At 37.0% G+C, this 23,602-nt stretch overlaps 1 protein-coding gene across 2 annotated transcripts in view; it reads left to right on the plus strand.

Moving 5' to 3' along the window:
• Positions 1–23,602, plus strand: part of Dennd4c (DENN domain containing 4C) — a 123,008-nt gene that overhangs the window by 97,407 nt on the left and 1,999 nt on the right. For both annotated transcript variants that reach the window (XM_063251722.1, XM_063251727.1), the window contains 9 exons: positions 3,228–3,405; positions 4,135–4,244; positions 4,690–4,865; positions 8,901–9,083; positions 10,156–10,351; positions 12,593–12,838; positions 14,205–14,322; positions 20,476–20,626; positions 22,289–22,353. In XM_063251722.1, the coding sequence (XP_063107792.1) occupies positions 3,228–3,405; positions 4,135–4,244; positions 4,690–4,865; positions 8,901–9,083; positions 10,156–10,351; positions 12,593–12,838; positions 14,205–14,322; positions 20,476–20,626; positions 22,289–22,353 (1,423 nt within the window). The remainder of the gene's footprint in view (positions 1–3,227; positions 3,406–4,134; positions 4,245–4,689; positions 4,866–8,900; positions 9,084–10,155; positions 10,352–12,592; positions 12,839–14,204; positions 14,323–20,475; positions 20,627–22,288; positions 22,354–23,602) is intronic.

Raw genomic sequence — 23,602 nt, forward strand, 5'->3', positions numbered from 1 at the left:
TCTGGCAACTTTGGTGTTCACGTCTATTAGTAATTGTTTTATATAGTTGGGTGCTCTGGTATTTGTTGCATATATATTTGTGACTGGTATCTCTTCCTCTTAGTTTTTATTTTAAAACTTTATATCTATTTTGGTTTTTTTGAGATGACTTGAACATACATGAAAGGAAATTGATAATGTAGAAGTAGAATATTAGGATTACTTTTAATTCCATAGATCATTCTAAAGTATTATTTCTTTGAAACTACCAATGACTCATATTTGAATAATAATGTAATAATGCCATGTTATATTTTATAGCACTTCAGTTTTTAAATAATTCTTAGCTCTGTTATCTCCTTAATATATGATATGACTCTTCAGCTTAATCCATAGATTTCGTGCTGCATTATAAAAATCATTATAAATAGAGTTCATCATTAGATCTTTTTATGAATATTATGGGAGTGTGAAATTTTTCTTTTTTAAAAAATGTTTTTCCTTGCTTTATAGGAAAATTAATTTTAATTCAGTATGAAATTTGTGGATTTACAGAATTATAAATTTATAGAACTATATAGTGTAGAGTACTTTATTCTAGAAGACAGATGTTGTAAATGTTTGCTAGTAATGTATGTTCTAGGTACTAGTATGAGCTATATGTTTTTGGATATGCCTAGGCAAAATATATATATGTTTAATTTTCATATCAGCCTTATTAAGTAGGATTATTTTTATCGTCATTTTATGGATAAATTAGATTCAGTGAGGTTAATTAATTTCCCAGGATAATACAACTAGTGAGTACCAAAGGTGAGATTTCAAATCCTAGAGATTGGCTCTGGTGTCCCTGGTTTTCACCTTAGAAGCATTGTCTTGAGGTGTAAGACATTAAAGACCAAAAAGGGGTTCAGCAAAAGTGAAGCAGATAATATATCGAGCTTTAAAGGAGGAATTTGAATTTTTGAGTTACTAAAAGCAATAAACTGGCAGAATGGAATATTTGAGATTAAGAGTCTCATGTTCTACCAACTGAGCTAGCTGGGCAATCTCCAAAATGGTAAATTTGAAAGAAAAGTGTAGGATTCTTTTTTGTTTGTTTGTACTGAGATGAGCTCAGAGCCTTGCGCTTGCAAGGCAGGTGCTGTGCCACTGAGCCATATTCCTGGCCCTGAAAGAATAGTGTAAAAGAAACATGGATTGAGAGCTGAGTGTGGTGGTGCATACCTTTAATCCCAGCACTTACGAGGCTGAGGCAAGAGGATCACCTCAAGTTCAAGGCCAACCTGGGCTACATAGTGAATTCAAGGCTGGTCTGAATTACATGTTGAGACCAAAAAAATGACTGCTTAAAACATTATACATCATTGAGATAATAATAGATTTAGATTACGAAAGCTCTAAATAGAAAACATAGATACATGAAAATAAATTGAACAAATATGATTTGTATTCTACTTGAAGGAAAACTATATAGGCAAAATACTATTTTAAGTACAATATTGAGTATTAATGACAAACTACATTTGCGTATGTGTGGGTATTTATGTGAATGTGGATGTTGCTGGAGATTGAGAATTTTCCAGGGCCTTATGCATGCAACTGAGCTATATTATAATCTCAACCCTGCATTTTAGATTAAAAGTTAACAAAAATCAGTCCCAGAAAGGCAAAATAACTTCAAAATTATGTAACTTGACATTATGTTGAAGAAAAAGGTGAACCATTTATTTTTGCAATTGTATTTAGTAGTGTTAAAAAATACTTTTAAAGGTCATTGACCAGGATGTCACAGTGTGAATTCCAGGTAGTCATGTATCTCATCTTTTTATTGCTATAGCCAGGCACTAGTAACAATGCCTGCAAAGGGTAAATAAGATAAGCTGACAAATATTTGCAACTGAAGTAATAAAGTAAAAATTATGACATGTTTTTAAATTTCATCCAGGGTTTAATCTAAGGAAATGGGAATATTTGCCTGAAAGAATCATCTGGGGCTGGGGACTTAGCTCAGCAGCATAAGCACCTGCCTTGCATATGTGTGGTCGTGAGTTCGATCCCTGGAACCGATAAAAAAGGAAAAGGAAAAAGACAAAAAAAAAAAAAAAAAAGAATCATCAGTTTAATTTATATAAGATACGAAGCATTTTGGAACAGGAGATTTATTAAATATATTACTGGGTTTTTTTTTTGATACTACTATATTTCAGTAAAATGGAGTAGTTTACAGTAATTTAGTAATGTAGAAAAATAAATTGAAGGTTTCAGATTAAGTAATATGAGAAGTGTATGTTAAAAACAGTGTCCTTGCTGAGCACGATGGCATGCACCCATAATCCTAGCACTCTGGAGGTTGAGGCAGAAGGTTCATTGTAAGTCTGAGGCCAGCGTGGGCTGCATAGTGAATTCAATGGCATACTGAGCTATATAGTAAGACCTGTATTCTCTCAGCCAACACCCCCAAAAAAGCAAAACCCCCAATATCCTAATTTGTAAAAGTTTGTTACATGATTATGCATGCATATTTTAAAATGAATAGAAGGATAGATCATGATTTTGATTGTACTCTTTGACTGTTCTTCTGTTATTTTGTTTTTCCTATCTGTATTTGATTAAAAAATCATCTAACATCGTTTTATACCAAACAAGATACAAATCTTTCCTTTTTAAAGAAAAATAAAAAATACATATTAAAACATTTTCTATCTAAAGATTCAGTCACTCATAGTAATTAACTAGTATTTGGAACCTTATTCATTTTTTTCTTCTAATTTTAATGGAGTTGCTATGAACAGTTCGATTTCCAACTGATATTTTCAGAGCAACCATATTTGAACAGTCTCATATTATTCATGTTTTTTAAATTATGTAATTAAAAGGTAGAGACATTAAATAATTTCATTAAGTTACTTGCCTAGTAAATGATAGAGCATAATCTGCTGTCTTCATCAGAAGCCCTCCTGTTTCATTGGAGACAGCGAGCTTCTGGCATCCCTTTACTTCATCATGTTGAATATTGAGACCAGATCCGAAACTCGCTTGACACAACCCAGGACTATAGTAACATTACTTCTTAAAGTTCCAGAGTGTGGAAAGGATGTTTCATGAACAATGAGTTGAATTCATGATTTTTGAAAATTTAGGGGTGATTTGTTTTCAGATGTGTTTAATTCTGGAAAAAATAGAATGCATATAATCCCATGGAGAATATATTTATGTATGTGAAATTTTACTCTTTTTAATTCAAGGAAGAAACGAGTAGAGATTACAGCTTTCCTGCTGGCCTAGAAGACCATATTTTGGGGGAGAATGTATCTTCTAACCCAAGTGTTTCGGGGTTGGTCTCCAGTGAACTGACCCAGAGCACCACAAGCCTTGGCAGTAGTAGCAGCAGTGGAGACGTTGGAAAACTACAGTATTCACCAAGTATGAGAAAGGGTTTTTCCCCCCGCTCCTTTTCCCTCTCCTTCCCTCTGTGTCCCTCTCCTTACGCTTGACCGTTACCTTCTACCCCTATATTCCCCACTTGTTGAGCCGCTGTTAGTTTTTGTTTTCTCTTTTCTTTTTTTTGTATGTGTGTGATAAATTTTTAATAGGCACATTTTTCTATTACCCTGATTTTGTGTGCTCTTAAATAGTGCAAGTCACTCATTGTTTTAGTTGTGGGTTATATTACTAGTTTTCAAGTTCAGCATACATCAAAATCATTTAGGGAATTTGATTTAGAATATATACAAGTATTTAAGTCATAGGCTAAAACTTTTAAGACTGCGTATGTGGGGCAGGGCCTTCGAAGTATATATTTTTAACTATTTCTCTGGGTTGGATCACTTTTTGAACCACATTTTAAGTATTTCTGGGGTATATCACTGAAATTTCTTAGCTTCATTATTCTAAAAAACTATAATCTCTTTTTTCCCTGACTTTTTAAATGAAAAATTCCAGTTCTCCTGAAAAATTAAAAGAATTGTGTAGTGAACAATTATGTGTCTCCTACCTAGATTTAATTAACTTTTACTAAATTTATCTGTGTACACACACATATTTCTATGTTGAATTGTTTGAAAATGAACTGCAGATCATGTTACTTACTTCATAAATGCTTTAACATGTGTATCCAAAGCCTAAGGACTTTCTGTGTTTACTCCTTTGTAGATGAAATTCCATTTCCAAGAGGGACAAAAGGGCAGGACTTCGAAAAATCTGACCATGGTTCTTCTCAAAATACCAGCATGTCTAGTATCTGTCAGAATTGCGCAATGGAGGTAAAACTGTGCATGCTGCCCATTTTCAAGTGGCTATAAATTTATTTTATTAACAACAGCATTTTTAAAAATCCTATGAGACCTGTGTAGATAGAATAATAAAATGTCATTTTGTTGAATTGTTTGACAGGTTATGTAAGTGAGGCCATAATTGATATCTTTGCCTATAGTATAACTGTCCCACAGTTGGTTGGTAGAAGATTAAAAATCGTGTTTATCTGAAAAAAAATGGGTTTTATTTTGTTGACAAAAGGTCTCAGTATAGTTCAGCTGGCCTTGAATTTATACTATGTAACCCAGAGTGGCCTTGAACTCACAGTGATCCTCCTGGCTCAGCCTCCCAAGTAAGGGATTACAGGTGTGCACCACCATGCCTGACCCAGAACGGCCTAGTAGGATTGGGTTTCACCACTGAGATCTCAGTGACCGTATTTTCTATTCTTAGGTTTTGATGTCAAGTTGTTCACTGTGTAGCACTTGTGGAGCTCTAGTTTATGATGAAGAAATTATGGCTGGATGGACAGCAAACGATTCAAATTTGAACACAACTTGTCCATTTTGTAAAAGCAACTTCTTGCCTCTTCTCAATATAGAATTTAAAGATTTGAGAGGCTCTGCAAGGTTAGTATTATGAAAGTTCCTTTGAGAGGTAAGTGCCCTCCAGCAGGCACAATTCTTAGGGTCCAAGTGAAGCATTCACTGTATGTTCTGGACATCGTTTCTTCTCTCTGTCGTCTTGTCTTCAGTGTTGGAGTAGAAAATGCTGGCCAGTGCCCTGCCTTTTCTCTATGTCTTTCCTCCCCTCGCCGCTCCCCTGCCCTCATCAAAGGAGTCTCTTGGGTAGTCAGGCTGTCCTTGACTCAGCATCCCGCTGCCTCATCTGTGAGTGCTGGGCTCCTGGCAGTGTACAACTGAGCCTAGCTGCTGTTCCTTTTTATTTAATTACTGTGTGATTATTAGTAGTAGCTAAGACTTGGAATGAAACTTTCATTATAGATAACTCAAAATTGTAACGTTAGGCTTTACTTCAAACATTCTGCCTTGGCAACCTCTTAATTGTTGTTTCTACTCTTGTTACCACTATCTGGTACAAAGAAGCAAGTGAATTTTAGGCAGGTGGAGACTGGCTGGTCTGTAATCAGCCACTAAGTAATTGAGAGTTTGGTAACTATATATCTGACCTAAGTAATTATATTAATATTTTATTTGTTTTATCAAACAAGTAAACCGTATACTATTGTCTACTGTTTTTTTTTTTTTTTCCTGATTGCTGGGAATTAAACCCAGTGCTTTGTTCCCACATGCTAAACATACACTGAGCTATCTCAAGCTCCTTTAGTTGCTCGAAACAAAAACTGAAATAAAACTACAGTTGTAGAGATGTTCCCTATTTTTCCTTTTAATCTTAGGCATGAAGCTTAGTCAAAACATACTGTTTGATTCCTGACATACTTAGCATTGTGATGTGGGCAAAAGCCCCTTTAGCCCCCCTCTTTTATTTATAGTCTCTTCATTCCCACTGTTTCCCTTATCCAACACAGATATCAGCTTGGCTGTGTAGTATTTATCCTTGAATATATATCCTTATAAAATATATAAGGTTTTAAAAATATATATAGTGTTTTGTATGATTGCATATTTTAATTTATACAATAGGATAATGCTGAAAAATCTTATTTTTTATTACTCAATTAAAAATCTGGCTGCACTTCTCCGTATACAATTTATTTTTCTCCTGCTTGAAGTGAATTTTATTTATGTATTTATCTATTCCTAGTGTTAAACATATCAGTTGCATCTAGTACTCTTGTATGCGTCCCCTTGGGCTTACAGTTTCTAGTCAAAAGTGAGATCATAGGCTTGTTTTTTTACATAATTTCAGCTAATGCTGAAAGGGTGCTTCCCAAGTCTTACTCTCCTAACATTAGTACCCAAGCATTTTCATTACTTTACACCCTTATCAGCCATCGGTATTTCCACTTTTCCAGTGTTCACATTGTGAATGAGATGACGCGTTGCATCGTTGTTTCTGTTTGAATTTCTCTGACTATATTAGGTTTGCCTTCATTACTTATTATGCCCGCATTTTATGTGACTTGCTTACATTCCTTGTCCACTTTGCTTTTGTACTTTGTTTTCATATTGGTCTAAGTTGGTTTTTTTTTTCTTTTTGAGACAAGGTATTGCTATGCAGTTCCGGCTGTCTTGAGCTGGTCTTAGATTGGCAGTTTTCTTTCTACCTCAGCCTCCTGAATGCTGGGATTACAGGCTTGCATCACCATGCCCAAATAAACTGAATATTCTTGATATTAATTCCATGAAGAAAAACTGTTAGTTTTGATGTCATTGTCCATTAATTTTCCACTTGCGAGTTGTGCTTTTGGAGTCTTGTTTTAAGTTACTTCCCATACACCAGGCATGTTGGTGCATATCTGTAATCCCAGGACTCAGGAGGCTGAGGCAAGAGGATCCCTGTGAATTCGAGGCCAGCTTGGGCTACATAGTTCAAGGCCAGCCTGAACCATATAGTGAGACTCTGCTTTAAAAACAAACAAAAAACAAAGTAGTTCCTATGACTAAACATTAAGATTTTTCTCCCTGAGTATTTCATTTGTTGTTGGGGTTTGTTTTGTTTCGTTTTTATAGTGTTGGGAATCAAACACAAGGCTTTGTATATCTAGACTGACTATTTTTCGTATTTTATGTATGATATTTACATGTTTACTTTATGTAAATTCCACCTTTGTGTGGAGAAACCCAGTTTTTATTTTTTTCATATATACCCCAGTATCATCTACTAAATAACCTATCTTGTCTCCATTGATATCAAGTTGCCATATGTACCTCATTCTGATTCTGCATTTTTCTGTTTTTGTTTTTGGTTTTTTTTTGTTTTTTTGTGCACAGTGTTTTTATTGCTTTATCTTTCTGGGGTTTTTTTTTCTGTTTACAGTTAATTATTTTTTCTATAAATGTTGAGAATTAGTTTGAGTTCACGCACACACACACCCTCCCCCCTCCCCACACAATCCCTTTAGAATTTTCATTGAGATTGCATAGGATTTATAGATTTTTTTTTTTTTTTTGGTCTTTTTTCTTTTTATCGGTACCGGGGATCGAACTCACAACCACCTGCTTGCAAGGCAGGCGCTTATGCCGCTGAGCTAAATCCCCAGCCCCCAGGATTTACAGATTAATTTGGAAAAAAATTTTTTCCAATATTATGTAAGTATGATATGTCTCTTCATATTTTTCAAATAGATTCTTTTTTTGTTTGTTTGTTTTTTTCAAATAGATTCTTAGTAGAGTTTTAAATTATCCTCATGTGACCTGTACTTTTTATTGTTTTTTTAAAGCAGTTAGAAAGATCTTTTAAGTATATTTTCTTATTAGATAAATGGAACATTATTGATCCCCTCCCCCCATGTCATTGTGGAAAATTTAACATTTGGAACAAATCTAAAGACTGTTTCTGGGTGGTGGGGGCAAGGATGAAGCCAGGCCTCGTGCGCCCTCAGGATGCTCTCTGCCGGTGCCCTGTGCTCCTGGCTAGTTTAGAGGTTTTTCTTTCCACAGTGAAAAGTCATGTCCATCTCTGTGTTTTCCAGTTTACATTTTACTGTGTGATGTCACCTATCTCTTCATCTGCTAGCAGTTTATCTTATTTTTTATTAAACAGTAAGACAAAGCCTGTTGCTTGCCCCTAATCTCAGCACTTGAGAGGCTGGGAGTGACATGAGTAGAGACCTGTCTGGGCTGGGCTGTCTAGGGAGCTGCACGCTACCTAGTGAGACCCTGTCTCAAAACAGACAGAGCAAGGAAAAACAGCAAAAGTAAGGGGAAGTGTTGTTCTCCCAAAGACCTCAGCATATATATTATTAACTAAAGTCACATATGCTGTGCAACAAAATGTACAAATATACCATATTGAAAAGTAAATGCATGCATTTGTGCAAATTAAGCCTTTTATTATAATAGCCCATAATTTCATAAAATTCTCAGACATTCCTTTTGAAGGCCCACTCTTAAGTCTGTATCCGAATGGAGGTGAAAGAGAAGGTAAAAATAAAAATAATGAGCAGAAATGACTAGAAAACTAGAGATTCGCAAACAAGAAAAATATTAAAAACAATTACAGGTTGACACATTTTAACATGGAGCTGTTGCCCACTCCACCTTCCTTTCTTCCTCTTTCCCTTTTTTCCTTTCCCAGTCCTGCCCACTCCTTCCTCTCAGGCTCCTTCCTTTTCTCCTTTCCTTTTTCTTTTTTTTTCTCTTTTTCTTTTGCTTGTTCTTTTTTTTTTCTCTTCTCTTCCCTTCCCTTTCTCTTTCCTCTCTCTTTTTCTTTCTCTCTGTCTCTGTATCTGTCTGTCTGTCTCTCACTCTCAACTTAGGGAATTAATAAAATATTTTTGTGTTCCCCCTTCCTTTATAGCTTTCTTTAATAGTTCTCAAGTACTGAAGTAGTATTATACTGGACTACTTTAGCTCAATCCTTTGAAAATCTTAGAATACGAGGAGAGAGGAATTGAGAGCAGAGGTGTATATATGTTTGAAACAGACAGTGTTTCCCTTTTGAGTTGTTTAATTCATTAATGACTGCTTTACCATAAAATAATAATGATTTTTTTTTCCCCTGTCTTGCTCCATGTTTAGCTTTTTCTTGAAACCAAGCACTTCTGGTGACAGTTTACAAAGTGCCAGCATTCCATTGGCAAATGAACCCTTGGAGCACAAACCTGTATGTAGTTCTGCAGAATCTGACTTGATCAACTATATGGAATTCCCAAAACATAATGAGACTATAACTGAAGAGACAGGCTGTGCAGTGGAATCAAGGTACCATAAGATGCAGATAACACTTTATAATAAATTAGGTATCCTTGTACAAATTTAAAAGTTCTTATAAAGTTGACATGACTACTGTACACATGAGTTTTGACAGTTAAATTTAATCTTGACATTCAACTATCATGTAGTGTTTAAATATCTAATGAGTAAGTCTGATAAAAGAGATTAAACTAACTGAGCTACCACTCCAGCTCATTTGCAGTTTTTATTTTTTGAGAGGACTCACAAACTTACTAGTTTGCCCAGGCTGGGCTTAAGCTGGCAATCCTCTTGCCTTTGTCTTCCAGGGTGCTGGGATTTCAAGCAGATCTAGCTTGATAAAACAGTTTTGAACTAAGTACAGCAATGTTTTACAAACTGAACTCACCAGTAAAAAATATTTTCCCCTTTGTGAAGCCATTTCCAGTTTTCAAAGACATAGTCTCTTTGTGTAAAGTGTACATTTTACTCCTCCATGTTGATTGAGTCACACATTTCTTGAAAGACTGTATGATAAGCATTACATTTGGCCCTGACATTAAAAAAATAGTGAGACCTGGTGTCTGTCCCTGAGAGAATAACAGGTAAGCAGAGATTAAACATTAGAGAATGCATTTGCAGGTAGCAGTACTTCTGGATGACTTTACTGAATAAAAATAATGTTTCTCACTAAAGCAATGGAGTGAGTACTTAGTCTTTTATTACACCACGTGTCTTCTTCCTATCCCCGAGTGGAATTCTTTCTTTTAAGGGGTGTGCAGTGGTGCTGGGGACACACTCAGGGTCTCAGACTTCATTTCTGAGCTGTACTCCCAGCCACAGATTTAATTACTAAAAGGTGGTGTTGGAGGGCTGGGGATTTGCTTAGTGGCACTAAGCCTGACTGGCAAGCGTGAGTTCGTGAGTTCAATTCCTGGTACCAAAAAAAAAGGTGGCATTGAAATATCTGAAATAATAAATGATAAATAAATAGTAATAAATGATATCTGAAATATCATTTCAGATATTTGTAGTAGAGTCAAAATTCACTGTAAATAATACTATCTACAGATTGTAACCCAGAATTTCTTCATTTTTGAAGTGACACAATAAAGAAAGCCAGTGGAGATGTCCAAACTCTGAAAATATCATCAGTGCCTAGCAGTGTATCAAAGCGAAATGTATCTTTGACTCGAAGTCACAGTGTTGGAGGCCCTTTGCAAAATATTGACTTTTCCCAGCGACCATTTCATGGTACTTCAACGGTTAGTCTACCTAACAGTCTGCAGGAAGTTATGGTATGTGATGCTGGACTCATGCTGCCTATTCCTCAGTACAGTTAATAGTGGTACTTAGTTCGCAGGTACATTCATTTTATAACATGAAAAGTGATAAATGTTTCTTGTAAACAAAGTAACGTTTTAAGCTTTTTAATACGGAGGATGTCAACCATGTACAAAGATGAACAGAATTGTATGAGTCCGTTGACTCATCATCTAGCTTCAATAACTTGGTTTTTGGCCATAAATCTTCATTCATTTTCCCTTTGCTAGATTGTTTTGAAGGAAACATTGAACAACTTACATTTTAGTTGAAAGTATCTCAGGATGAATTTTTGAGGATTTAAAGAAAAAACTCACAATGCCATTATTACAAAAAGCCCAAATCAAGTTATTCAGTCTTTGCTTAAAGTTCCAGTTGTCTCAGAAGTATCAGGTGTATATAGGAGTGGGGCGCAGTTTAAGGCATTGAGATCAAATAAAGTTCATGCCTTGTCTTGGTCATTGTGTTTTAGTCTTTTCTTGGGTGTGTGTGGGAGGTGTCTTTATATCAATAAATTCTTCTAAACTCTTTAAGTGAAATAAATTGGACACACGTGTAGATACCACATTGTTTTCTGATGTGAAAAACCGGAAGTGTGAATGAGGACCAAAATGTGTAATAGCACTGTGAAATAGGAACATTTCAGTGAGGAGAAGAACAAAGAAGGACGGGGGGAAAGAAAGGAAAAGTCAAAAAAACAGAAAAGAAATGGAAACAAAACTTTCATAAACACTGAAGGGAGGGTAGGGGAATGGAAAAAAATCAAGTTATATTATGCACAGGTACAAATTCTATGATGAATATGATCCTTATATCTAAAACGCACCCAAAAAATCTGATTGAGAAAATAAATTGGCACCTTTTTTTCTCCCATTATCTGTTGATAAAACTCAGTCATTTCTCCTTCAGATATTCCAGGTTAGCAAAGTTCAGATTTGAGTGATTGTAATCTTATAAATTGGTATTTCTACCTAGAAACTTAATCAGATCAGACTCAGGGCTTTTGATTTGTTGTTTATTTTTGTAAGATAATTGGATGAATGGTAGTATGTTCTTTCCAGTGGAAAACATCAACTGTCTTTGTGATACTGTTTAACTGTTAATGTCCAGTGTCTAGATAAGTAACTCATTAGAAGCTGTAAGATGATGATCATCTAATTCTGTCATTTCTTCTTGGTTACATGGAACATATCTATATAGAAAACCTTTCCGGTGTACTTTATTTGGTTTTCCAAAGGTCCAAATTATACAGTATTGGAAAGATAAGAAAATATTTGATTCTTTCTTCCATTTATCAATTTTTAAACCAAGAAATGGAATACCTGGCATTCTCTAAAGGGATCTGTTAGTTTGGGGCACTAGGATATTACTATGCATTTTTCAATTTAAACATTCTTGTTTAAATCCACTGCAGTTTCTATCATTACTGATCTTTGTGTTGTTCTATCTTTAGTCAGCTAGAAGCTTCCACAAATTGGCTCAATATTTTTTTTCACACAAATTTAGTAATTTTTCTGTACTTTGTTTAAAGCATCCTTGCTTTCTTACATAAGATATTTCATACTCGTGTTATGTCTTTGTTTTCCCAGACCTACCTAGCATCAGCCATTTCCTTTAGAAACTGGAAAGTGGCGCTTGAAGATCTGAACATTGGGTGTGTTCATCTGTTAATGAGTTAGTCATAAATCTTATCTGTTAGTGAGTTGGTCATAAATTTACAAAGTCTGGGTTTTTTTTGTTTTTTTTCATTGCTTATTTCATCTGCATTGTGACACTGCTGTTTCTTTAGTTCCTTAATTTTTTGTTGCAGTCAAATGCAAATCATTACATATAATTTTAAAAGGCATAAAGAAAGAATATAAACATTGAGTAATTGCTTCATATGTTAATAGTTGTAAAAATAAAGTTAGATATTTTTTGTTTTAAAAATATGTGAAAAAACTATTTCAGACTAAATATTGAAAATATGAGTCGTGTATGTTATACTTATCAGCATAATAGAAAAACTTTCACGGTATGTTGAAATGATTATTTTCTCTTATAATTTAAGGTTAGTAAAGTGGCTTTCTTTCGTTTAAGGTTATTCATTAGGATATTGTGCTATTTCATCTTGCAGTAATCGATTTTAAGAGTAGAGAGAAATAACTCATTGAAAAGTACTTTAAGCATACAGAATTAAACAGATAATATTTACTTCTTTTTGCATTTTTTTAAAGGACCCTTTAGGAAAGAGGCCCAATCCTTCTCCTGTCTCTGTACCTTATTTGAGTCCTCTTGTGCTTCGCAAAGAACTTGAATCATTACTAGAAAATGAAGGTGATCAGGTGATTCATTCATCCTCTTTCATCAATCAACATCCAATCATTTTCTGGAACCTTGTTTGGTATTTCAGACGTTTGGACCTTCCTAGTAACTTGCCAGGACTTATCCTCACATCTGAACATTGTAATGATGGTGTACAGGTAGGGTACCAACTTTTATACTTATAGTATATTTTATAGTTAGGGGGAGGCTTCAAGCTACTGAGCATGTAATTTAACAGTAACTTCACAAAATCAGTGTTTGTTTCTCTTTTACATTAAAGACTGAATGGAAGCTCTATGGTAGTAGAGTGTCAGGAACTTGACATTCTTCCTTTTGTGTCTGTGTTTATGATCCCCATTTTATCCAAGTTCTGCTATTGGTCTAGGTAGCTGTCACTATCTTCAAAGTCTCAGAATCATGTTTCAGTCAACGGGAGAAAAAGGGATGGAAAAGCATGTGTTTCCTCGCCTGCAGCTCATGGAGTTGCACACAGCATTCCACATGTATCCATGTGGCCCGAACGTGTTTGGTCATATGTAGCTGAAAAGGAACTGAAAAGGTTAATTTTTGTTCTGTACTGTCATATGCTCATTGAAATCCCTATGACAACCTTATTTGAACCTAATCCGTGTTTTTTAGACATTATAATTAAAAGTTGGAGAAGTGAAGTGATTTCTGTAAGGCCTCATACCTAATAAGTGAGGGAAAATTAGTATCACAGCCCAGCTGCCTGACTCTTAGAACTCCAACTGTACTTCCACTGGAATTTCTGCTTTCATTGTAAACAGTGGGCTCTGAATACCGTATTCTTTTACTGTGTTTACTATACTGAATAATTTCAGATACCAAATCACAAACACAACTGGGCGACAACACACTGTTAAAGTATTATAAACTGTATTTTGACATTATTTTGAGTAGAATAGCTGAAATAAAATTATTTGGAAGATAGTAGAAATTTATACTTTGACTTCTTATAATGATCGATCATCAACCTTTTATATGACTTCTGTGTCAGTTACCAAGTTATCTTTCTAATCCTCAAAAGTCAGACCAAGAAACCTGTAAGGCAAGCCAATCCATAAAGGTTGCTATTTGGATGCTGAGGCAGGAGGATCAATAGAGGACTGTGTGAGCAAGTTAATGGTGCTGTATCTCAAACTAAACCTAGGGCTGCGTGAGGCAGCGGGTTCAATTCCCAGTAGCTCTTTCTCTCTCTCTCTCTCTCTCTCTCTCTCTCTCTCTCTCTCTCTCTCTCTCACACACACACACACACACACACACACACACACACACACACACACACACAGAATGAGGAGGGGGGTTGGAAGGAGAGGAGGAGGATGAAGAAATGAAACCTGTGTCAGAAAATAAAAAATATATGATCGGGTATTAAAATTTTTAAATTTTTGTTTAGAATTTTAGCTCCAGTTTTGAGAGAACATATCTGTTTTATATAGTTTGTTAGATTCATGGATAATTACCATGTTTGGTACACTAATATTTTCTATTGATCTCTTGTAGCTTCCTCTGTCATCTCTGTCCCAGGACAGCAAACTTGTATATGTTCAGTTGTTATGGGATAATATCAACCTTCATCAGGAACCAGGAGAACCTCTGTATGCCTCGTGGAGGAATTTTAGTAAGTAAAAATTGAACACATGATTTAAAGACTCAGACTCAGCTTGGGTGTGGTGGCCCTTGCCTGTAATCCCAGCATGCTGGGAGCTGGAGGCAGGGTGCTTACAACCCTGACAATCAGGAATCTAGCCTGGGCAACCTGTCATCTTAGGTAGGGAGGGGAGGAAGAGAGAAGGAAGGAGAGGTGAGGGGATGGAGGCCAGGAAGAGATAGAGAAATCATATTAAGGAGGGAGAAAGAAAGAACAAACTTCGATGCAATTCAAATCCCTTCACAGTACTGGATAAGCACATTGTGGTTTGTGGTACAGTCATTCCCGTAAGTCATTCATTATCAAAAAAGGAGAATGAGTGGAAAAGAATAGAATTAAAGAGATGAGAAAAACATTGTTTTGCTCTATTTTTAACTTTCTAATTTTAAATTGGTTTATTACTGTACTGATCTGCTCACGTGTGTCAGGGTGCAACTGAGTCGAAGAATAACTTTTTTGAAAGTTTCTGTTTGGGTATTTTGAGGGTAAAAAAATTTTAATGTATTTATTTACTTACTTTTTTGGTACTGAGAATCAAAGTTATGGCCTTGTGCTTGCCTGGCAGGCACTGTGCCACTAAGCTACATCTCTGGCCTGGGAGTAAATTTTATATAGTGGGAAAGTAATATGTTGTGTTGGTATAGGATCATAATTTCAGTTATATGGGTGAGAATGGTCTCAAAGATTCTGGCGCTTTTTTTTTTATTTGAGAGACAAGCTTTCGTTATGCAGTTCAGACTCTCCTTGAACTCATTTTGTAGTCTAAGCTAGCTTCAAACTCACAACAGTCCTTCTGTCTCAGCCTCCCAAGTGCTGGGATTACACGTGTGTGCCACCATGCCCAGCTCTGCCTTTTTTTTTTTTTTTTTTTTTTTTTTTGTGGTACCAGGGATCAAACTCATGACCTCATGCTTGTCAGACAAGCACTTAGGCTGCTGAGCTAAATCCCTGGCCCTGGCTTCATTTTTAATCTTTTATATTTAGAAGATTAAAGGTTTAAAGACTCATGATTATCTGTGTATTCAGAACCCATACAAGTCAGTAGGAATAGTGGAGCCCAGTAGAGAAGAATGCAAACGGTATTAATAGGTAGATCATGGAAAACAGTGCTCAGTGGCTCACAGACTTCATTGTTTCTGAGGGCTGCTGTAACAGAATACATACTGGCTGGGCTGGTTTCAACAGCACATACTGATTTCCCACAGTTCTGTGGGCTGGAGCCCCAAGACCATTGTAGGGGATGTTTTGGTTTCTCCTGAGCCCCTTGCTTGCTTGCCTGCAGGTACCTGTCCGCTTGCTGTGTTCTCATGTAGCCATTTCTCTGTTTTTGTGTGTTATCATTACACAGCTGTGTCGCTTTCTCTTAGAAGAACACTAGTGGTTTCGGGTTAGAGCCTCCTGCTCTTGGGCCTTATTTCATCTTATTTCTTTAAAGTCCCTGTCTCTAAATGCAGTTACTTTAGTGTTTGGTGTTTTATATAGGAATTTTCAGATTTGGGGCCACAATTCTTTTCTCTTCTTTTTTTTTTTTTTTTTTTTTGAGAGAGGGTCTCGCTATGCAGTTCAGGCTGACCTTGAGCTCACTGTGTAGCCAAAGCGATTCTGCTGACTCAATCTCCTGAGTGCTAGGATTATAGGCATGGGCTGCCACACCCAGCCCCAATTTTTTAAATAACATAAACATGAAAAGATGCTTAGTCACATTAGTTTTTAGGGAAATACAAATTTTTTAAATTAAAACACAATGGAGCCAGGCATCATGGTGCATGCTTGTATGTAATCCCAGCACTCAGAAGGCCGAGGCAGGGGAGTTTCTGGAAGTGCAAGTCTGAGACCAGTCTGCCCACATGGACAGACTGGTTAAGGACAACCTGAACTACTAGTGAGATCCTGTCTCAAAAACAACAAAAAAGGACATTTATTTATATATTTTCGATATCCATTTTATTTCAAGGAGAAAAGAAAAAATTAAAACTAAATTTCAAAGCTCAGCGGCATAAGCACCTGCCTTGCAAGCAGGCAGTCGTGAGTTCGATCCCCGGTACACATAAAAAGGAAAAAGACAAAAAAAAAATGTCAATCAGACAAAAAGAGAAATTTAAATTTACACTGGGCAAAAATTTTAAAGAATCAATATTGTTGAAGCTGTAGGGGCAAGAACACTTTTATAATACTGTGAAAAGTAAAATGACACTTCTGAAGAACTATGGCATTCATTCAAATTTGATAGTAATGCATGCTTTAACTCGAGAATTTCAATAAGACAGTCTTGCTCTATAGAAATACAATACAGAAGTTGTCAGTACAAGACATGTACTGCAGGATTATGTCTAATCATGAGAAACTTTATTCAATAGAAATATGGAAAATTCAAACTGTAATACTGGCAATCAAGGAAGAGTCATTTGCACATAGGTGCCTCAAAGGTGAATGCCCATTTTCTTACTGAGTGGGAAAAACACAAGTTATACAGCAGTATGTAATCTTTTCCCTTTGTTGTAGAAAAAGAAATACATCTGTGTGGTGTTTTTGGTTTGGTTTGGTTTGGTTTGGTTTGGTTGACCTGGTCCTTACCAGGCACGCACTTGTGCCGCTGAGCTAATTCCCCAGCCTTGTCTGTGTGTTTTTAATACATGCATTGACGGCAGGCTCAGTTGTGCACACCTATAATCCCAGGCATTCAGAAAGCTGGAACAATAGGAATATAAGTTCAAGGCAAGACCTTGTCTCAAACATTTTTGTGAAAAGGGAGATAATGTGTTGCTAAGATATGGCTCAGTGGTTGGCACTCACTTGTGTAGCAGCAGCAAGCTCCTGGGTTCAGTCCTCACATTATGGGGGTGGGGGGTCAGAAAATGTATCTGTATATATGGATGCACAGAAAAATGTCTGAAGCCATTGTGTGCACTGATGCCTGCCTGTGATCCCAGCTACTAAGGAAGGAGCCTGATAAATTCAAGGTCAGCCTTTCAGTTTAATGAGACAGTGTCAGTAGCATAGTGTGAACCTGCTATGAGAAGGCCCTGGGTTTAACCCCAGTGTGGTAAGAGAAAAGAAAAATGCCTGAAAGTATATATTCCAAACTGTTGATCGTGGCTACTCAGTAAAGAAAGGGAAAAGTTCCATTTTTTCCTATTTCCAACAATCTTATCACTGTCATTTCTTTTACTTACAACTGGGAGAAAAAAAATCTGTCACTGATGCATGAAATATACCAGTCACAAAATACGATTGTAAGCTATATTTGCCTTTGATTTTTTATTTTGGTAATGACTTTGAATGCTTAAGCAAAAAGACCACAATAATGTTAATTAATTTGGAAAAGAATAGAATCAGAACTGCCATTTCTTCAGTTGCTTGCCTGTACCACACACACACACACACGTCATCTCACTGTGTAGCTTACTTTAGACTGGCCTTGCACTCACTGTGTGCAGGCGGCTGGCCTTGACCTTGGTGGTGGTTCTTACCTCCGGTGCCCAGATGCTGGAATTAAGGCAAGCGCTACTGTTGCCCAGCTTCCTGTACCTTTTGGAAGACAGAGTATTGCAAAATGTTCTATAATTTTTGGTGGAAAAAATATATAGATCTGTCAAGAATGGCCTTTAAAAAAAAAAAAAAAGCTTGCTTTAAATGGTGAATTAACATGTACATAACTAAAATACAAAAGTTGAGATATGCCTTCTAGAATGACAGTACAAAGAGCTCCTCAGACCCACTTTCCAGTTAACAACCTTAACTGGTGACCATTAGTATCATTGTCCTAACACTGTAGAGTAAATGAAGAGACATTTACTCAAGAAAATTTGCCAAATCTCCTTGAAAACAGTAAGGTTAGGGACACTTGAGCCACAGCTGTCTGTTCTCTCCATTTGTCTTTGCTATATCTAAATTCCTAGCATCACTACCCTTGTGCTTTGGGCCCATTATTAGGTAAAGTAAGGGTTGTTTGGACACAAGCACTTGGAGAAGGCAGGAATTAGTCTCGTAACAAGCAACTTCTGAGGACTAACAGGCAGGAAACACAGCATGGGTGCCTGGCTGCGAATGTATGTAGCTCAGTGTCCTCGGGTCCAGTATAGAAGCAGAGCACATAGACATAAAAAGCAGTAAGAGATAGCAAGGGGATAGAGACACTGAAACCTTCACATGCTGTGGATTAGAATATAAAAGGTCTCTAAATGCTAAGAGTTATCCTGTGTTCACACAAAAACTAATACATAGATGTTCTTGGTAGCATTTTTCATAATAGCTAAAAAATGAATATAATCTAAACTTTCATGATTTGATCAATAGAGTTTGTTACAGCTGTACAAATTTTAACTGGGTAGCAAAAAGAATAGTGAAGTACTAACACATGCTACAACAGGAGGAATCTTGAAAACAGAAGTCAGTCACAAAAAAGCATAGATATTATTTCATTTATATGAAATTTTATAACAAGAAAATGTATAGAAGCGGAAAGATTAGTGGCTGCCTATGGCTGAAAAGTTGAAGGAGTGTTGCAGTTTTGAGATAATGAAAATACAATAAAATTAACTGTGGTCATGATTGTTACATATTTAAAAACCATTGTAGTAGTCAGGCCTGATGGTGCATGCCTGTAAAATCAGCACTTGTGAGGCTGAGGCAGATGGATTACTGCAAGGTCAAGGCCATTCTGGGCTACATAGTGAGACCTGGTCTCAAAAAAATAAAAGCAAAACTATTGTACACTTTCAGTGAGAGAATTGTATGTTTTGAGAATTACACTTCAGTGAAACGCTATTTTAAAAATTGAGTTAAAGAGAAAATAGTGGAGTTGCTTATTTGAGTTATGCTCTAAGGTCATAGCATAGCATGATAATCAGGTCTATTCAGGGGTCGTCATTTAGTTAGAAAAGCTAAGATCAAAATCTATAGCAGCCAGTGTTTCTCCTTGTAGACCTTTTGAGGACTATACTGTTTCTTTGGTTTGCCCCAAAGTAGTAGTTTATTATGGAGCTGTGGTATATGAAAAAGAGATTTTGTGACAGGCCCTCAGAATGAAGCTGACTGTGGACTGTTGGAGGTATAGTTCCAATTTATGCTAATATGGGTATACGTAAAATTGTATGGTTCCTGGAATTACCAATATTATTGTAACTTTCTAGACCAAGACAGTTTTTAATTTCTGTATATCTAATATTCATATGTGATCCAGCACCATTCTACCATTGAAATGCTTTTGTGTGTTGTTCTGTTTTTGGTTTTTTTGAGACAGGGCTTTGCTATGTACTGGTTTTGAACTTACTCTGTAGCCCAGGCTGGCCCCAAACTCATAGCAGTCCTCCTGTTTTAGCTTCCTAAATGCTGGGATTACAGGCATGCACCACTATGCCTGGCTTTGAAACAGTTTTATAATCTCTGAAAGCTGCCAAAACGTATTTTTAGTAGTTCTATAATTACTTTTCTCTTAATTAGGATTAAGCAGCTATTTTAATAGAAAATAATAGAAGCTTAAGGTAAATTTTTCTCACATGAAGATGTTACAAATCATATTGTACTTCGTATATGATTTTACAAGTTTAATTTACAAAAAGTTTAACTTAAAAAAAGAAAGTTATAAATCAGGTCAGGGCTACTTAAATTCTTCTGTCTTCTGAGATTAAGGCTTCTTTTATTATGGCCATTTTACCATCAGTAAAGCTTGCTTTATGGTCACAGATGGCTGCTGGAATACAGACTTTCACATCCCAACCTCAGATAAGCAATTTTAAATTGGGAAGGGCAGAGGGACAGATCTCTTCTATCAAAAAGGAGCAGAAAGAGCCAGGCATAGTGGCACACACCTGTAATCCCAGCATTTAGGAGGCCAAGGCAGGAGGATAGTGGTGAGTTTACCAGTCTGGGTTGCATAAGTGAGTTCAAGGCCAGCCTGAACTACATAGTGAGATCCTGTCTCCAAACCAACCAACCAGTCAGTAAAAATAAAACAAAAATAAAGGGGCCAGTAAAAATACTTTTTAGCTCTCACACTGTTACATAATTTAGCAAGAGAGATGTAATGTTCAGTAGAAAAAGAAAACACTAAGGGGAAAATAATTTCTTAATAATTCTTTAATAATTGGGAAAATAATTTCTCATTTACTGTGTTTTAATTAGATTCTGAAAAGAAACTGTGTCTTCTGTCCGAGGAACAACAAGCAACAAGCACTTTGATAGAAACTATCAGGCAGAGTATTCAGCACAATGATGTTCTTAAACCCATCACTCTGCTTTCCCAACAAATGAAGTCAGGCGTGAAGAGACAAAGGTAATAATCCAGCATTTTTTACTTGGTGCCACTCAACTTCATGATGTAAAAACTTTAGTTTTAGCTAGGTATACACTGGTAATCCCAGCTACTTGAGAACCTAAGGCAAGAGGATTGCAAGTTTGAGGCCAGTCTGGGCAGGACAGCAAGACCCTGCCTCAGAAAGGGAAAGGGAAGTAGTTCAGTGGTAGAGCACTTTGCCTGTGTAGCAGGTGCTTCTGGTACCACACTCCCCTGACTCGTTTTGCTTAAATACTGTACCTCTCCTTGTAAAAGAAGTATAAACTCCTTGTCAAAACAGTGATGAGTGCTACTCTAACATGCATTTATAATTGAACAAAAATACATAATAAGTATCTCCCTGGTAGGATAAATTTTAGGAAGATAAGTCATTGACAGCTAAAAGGTACTGTGCATTTTACAAAGATTACTGCTGCTCTTCACTGGAAACCTTCTGTGACTTCATTAGCATTGTGGACTGCTTTTTAAGGTCATGTGATACCCATACATCTTTGTTCTTGTTGGACCAAAAATAATGTGGGATTCTAAGTAGGCTTAGGAAAAAGAAGCAGAGAATTACAAAGGATGCGAAGCTGTCTGAATTGTTTCCTTATTGTTCGCTAAAATGTTTGGGTAACTGCACCTCCCCGTTTCAGCGTAAGACAGTTTTGCCATAGAAGTTTCATAAAGGAAGATACAGTTGTTTCAAACATTACTAATATTTCCAGAGTCTCTTAAACTCTCCTCAAAAATGGCATCTTAGGGTCTATCAATACAGCTTCAGGCCCAGCACCTCCCTGGCAAGCGCAAGGTCCTAGGTTTGATTCTGGTACCCCACGCCCCCAAAAAAGAAGAAAAAGAATGGCATCTTGGAAGATAATCTCAGAAGTGATAGAGCAAGAATTCATCATGGAAATAGATGGATCCTTTTGTGATACCCAGCTTGAGGAAGAGATGATCTTCACAGTCTAGTGAGCAGCTTGCTTCATGATCTGTGGTTTAAGGGCAAAAAATTTTTTTAAAAAATTGGAGATGTCATATTATGACCTCTGAAGCTTCTAAAGAAAGCAACCTAAGATGTTAATCTGTTCATTTCTTTTTTTTTTTCTTTTCAGTTTGTTTTGTTTTATTTTTTGAAACAGGATCTCACTATGCAGTTCAAGCTGGCCTCAAACTCACTGTGTAGTCCAGGGTGACCTCCAATTCAAGGCAATCCTCTTGCCTCAGCCACCTCAGTGCTGGGATTACAGGCATGTGCCACCATGCCCAGCTTTCTGTTTTTTCTTATTGTTATTTTGAGACAGGATCTCAATATGTAGTTTAGGGTAGCCTGAAGCCCACTTCAGTCCTCTTGCCTCAGTCTCCCAAGAGCTGAGATGATAGGAATCTTATCACCACTTCTATCCAAAATGTAAAATTTGAAAGAGACTCTTTGTGGGCAGGCATTGTAAAAATTAGTACACAAATTGCATTGTGCTCTTTATTCAGCTAAAAGTAATATCACGTATACCTCCAGTATAGTAGAAGGCCAGGAAATTTACATGGCGTTAACTAACTACAGAATTTAAATCCACTTTCACCATTTTTAAAAAATTCTGCATTTGTGTATATGTATTTTTATGCTGTTTACCCATTAACTTTTAAAATACATTTGTTTTACAGGAGTTTGTACAGAGAAATCCTCTTCTTATCACTAGTGTCTCTTGGAAGAGAAAATATTGATATTGGTAAGTTAGTTAATGGACTAACAAAAGGAGGAGTTCTTGGGGTTTGCATGTTTGTTTGAGACAGGGTTTCCTTATGCAGTTCAGGCTGGCTTTTTTGGGGGTACCAGGGATCAAACTCACGACTTCAAATTTGCCATGCAGACGCTTATGCTGCTCAACTAAATCCCCAGCCCCTAGGTTGGCTTTGAACTCATTTTGTAGCCCAGGCTGGCTTTGAATTTACAGTGATCTGCTTGAAATTATAGGCATGCACCACCACACCTGGCAGTTTTATTTTCTAAATAAATTTTTTTTAAAAATGTAGCTTGTATAGCCAGCCATGGTGATATACTCCTGTTATCCTAGCACTCAAAAGCCTGAGGCAAGAGGATTGCTCCAAGTTCAAGAGCAGTTTGGACTACATTGTGAGTTCAAGCCCTGCTTGAACTTAGTAGTGAGACCATGTCTCAAAAGGAAAAAAAAGGTAGCTGCTGAACTGGGAGTGTAGGGCTTTTGACTGTCATGTATGAGGCCCCAGGTTCAGGCCCCAAAACAAAAGGGTTTGGAAGGATTATAGCTGTTATGTGTAAATGCCTGCCTCTGAAAAGAGTTTCACCTTTAAAATATGTATTGAAGCTGGGAATTTAGCTCAGCAGCATAAACACCTGCCTGTCAAGTGCACAGTTGTGAGTTCGATTTCCAGTACCAAGAATGAAAGAGAAAGGAGGGAGGGAGGGAGGGAAGGAAGGAAGGTGACCGGCGCAGCCCCCCAATGAGACAGAGGACGCTCTTGTGGGTAACAGGAACTGCCGCTTTATTTTCGCGGGCTCTGGTTTATATATTCAGCCGTGACCAATCACAGGCTGCCACGAGGAAGCAGGGCTGGAATGGGACGCAGGCTCTGGCTACTATACCCAGCTGTGGCCAATCAGGGGTTGCCACAGAGTCCGCACGGGGCGAATACGGAGTGAGCACGAGGTGCGCACGGATTGGCTAATTTAGAGAGGGATGTAACGCATTGCGGAAGCTGACGTGGTCTTATCCTCCCGGGCGGGGTGTGTTGAGCGCCTGCGCCCGACGGAAGGAAGGAAGGAAAAAGTATTTGAAACATATGGGCTGGGGATCTGGCTCAGTGATAGAGCTCTTGCTTGCCTTGCTTAAGGCCCTGAATTACATCTCCAGCACCCTGGGGTTGGTGGGGAGGGGAGAAGAGAAGTGAAATATACATATTTTGACTCTGTATCATTTTTAAATGTACTTTTTTTCTTAT

This window comes from Cavia porcellus, unplaced genomic scaffold (assembly GCF_034190915.1).
Source record: "Cavia porcellus strain 051 isolate PalLab524CR breed Dunkin Hartley unplaced genomic scaffold, mCavPor4.1 scaffold_1, whole genome shotgun sequence".
NCBI lineage: Eukaryota > Metazoa > Chordata > Mammalia > Rodentia > Caviidae > Cavia > Cavia porcellus.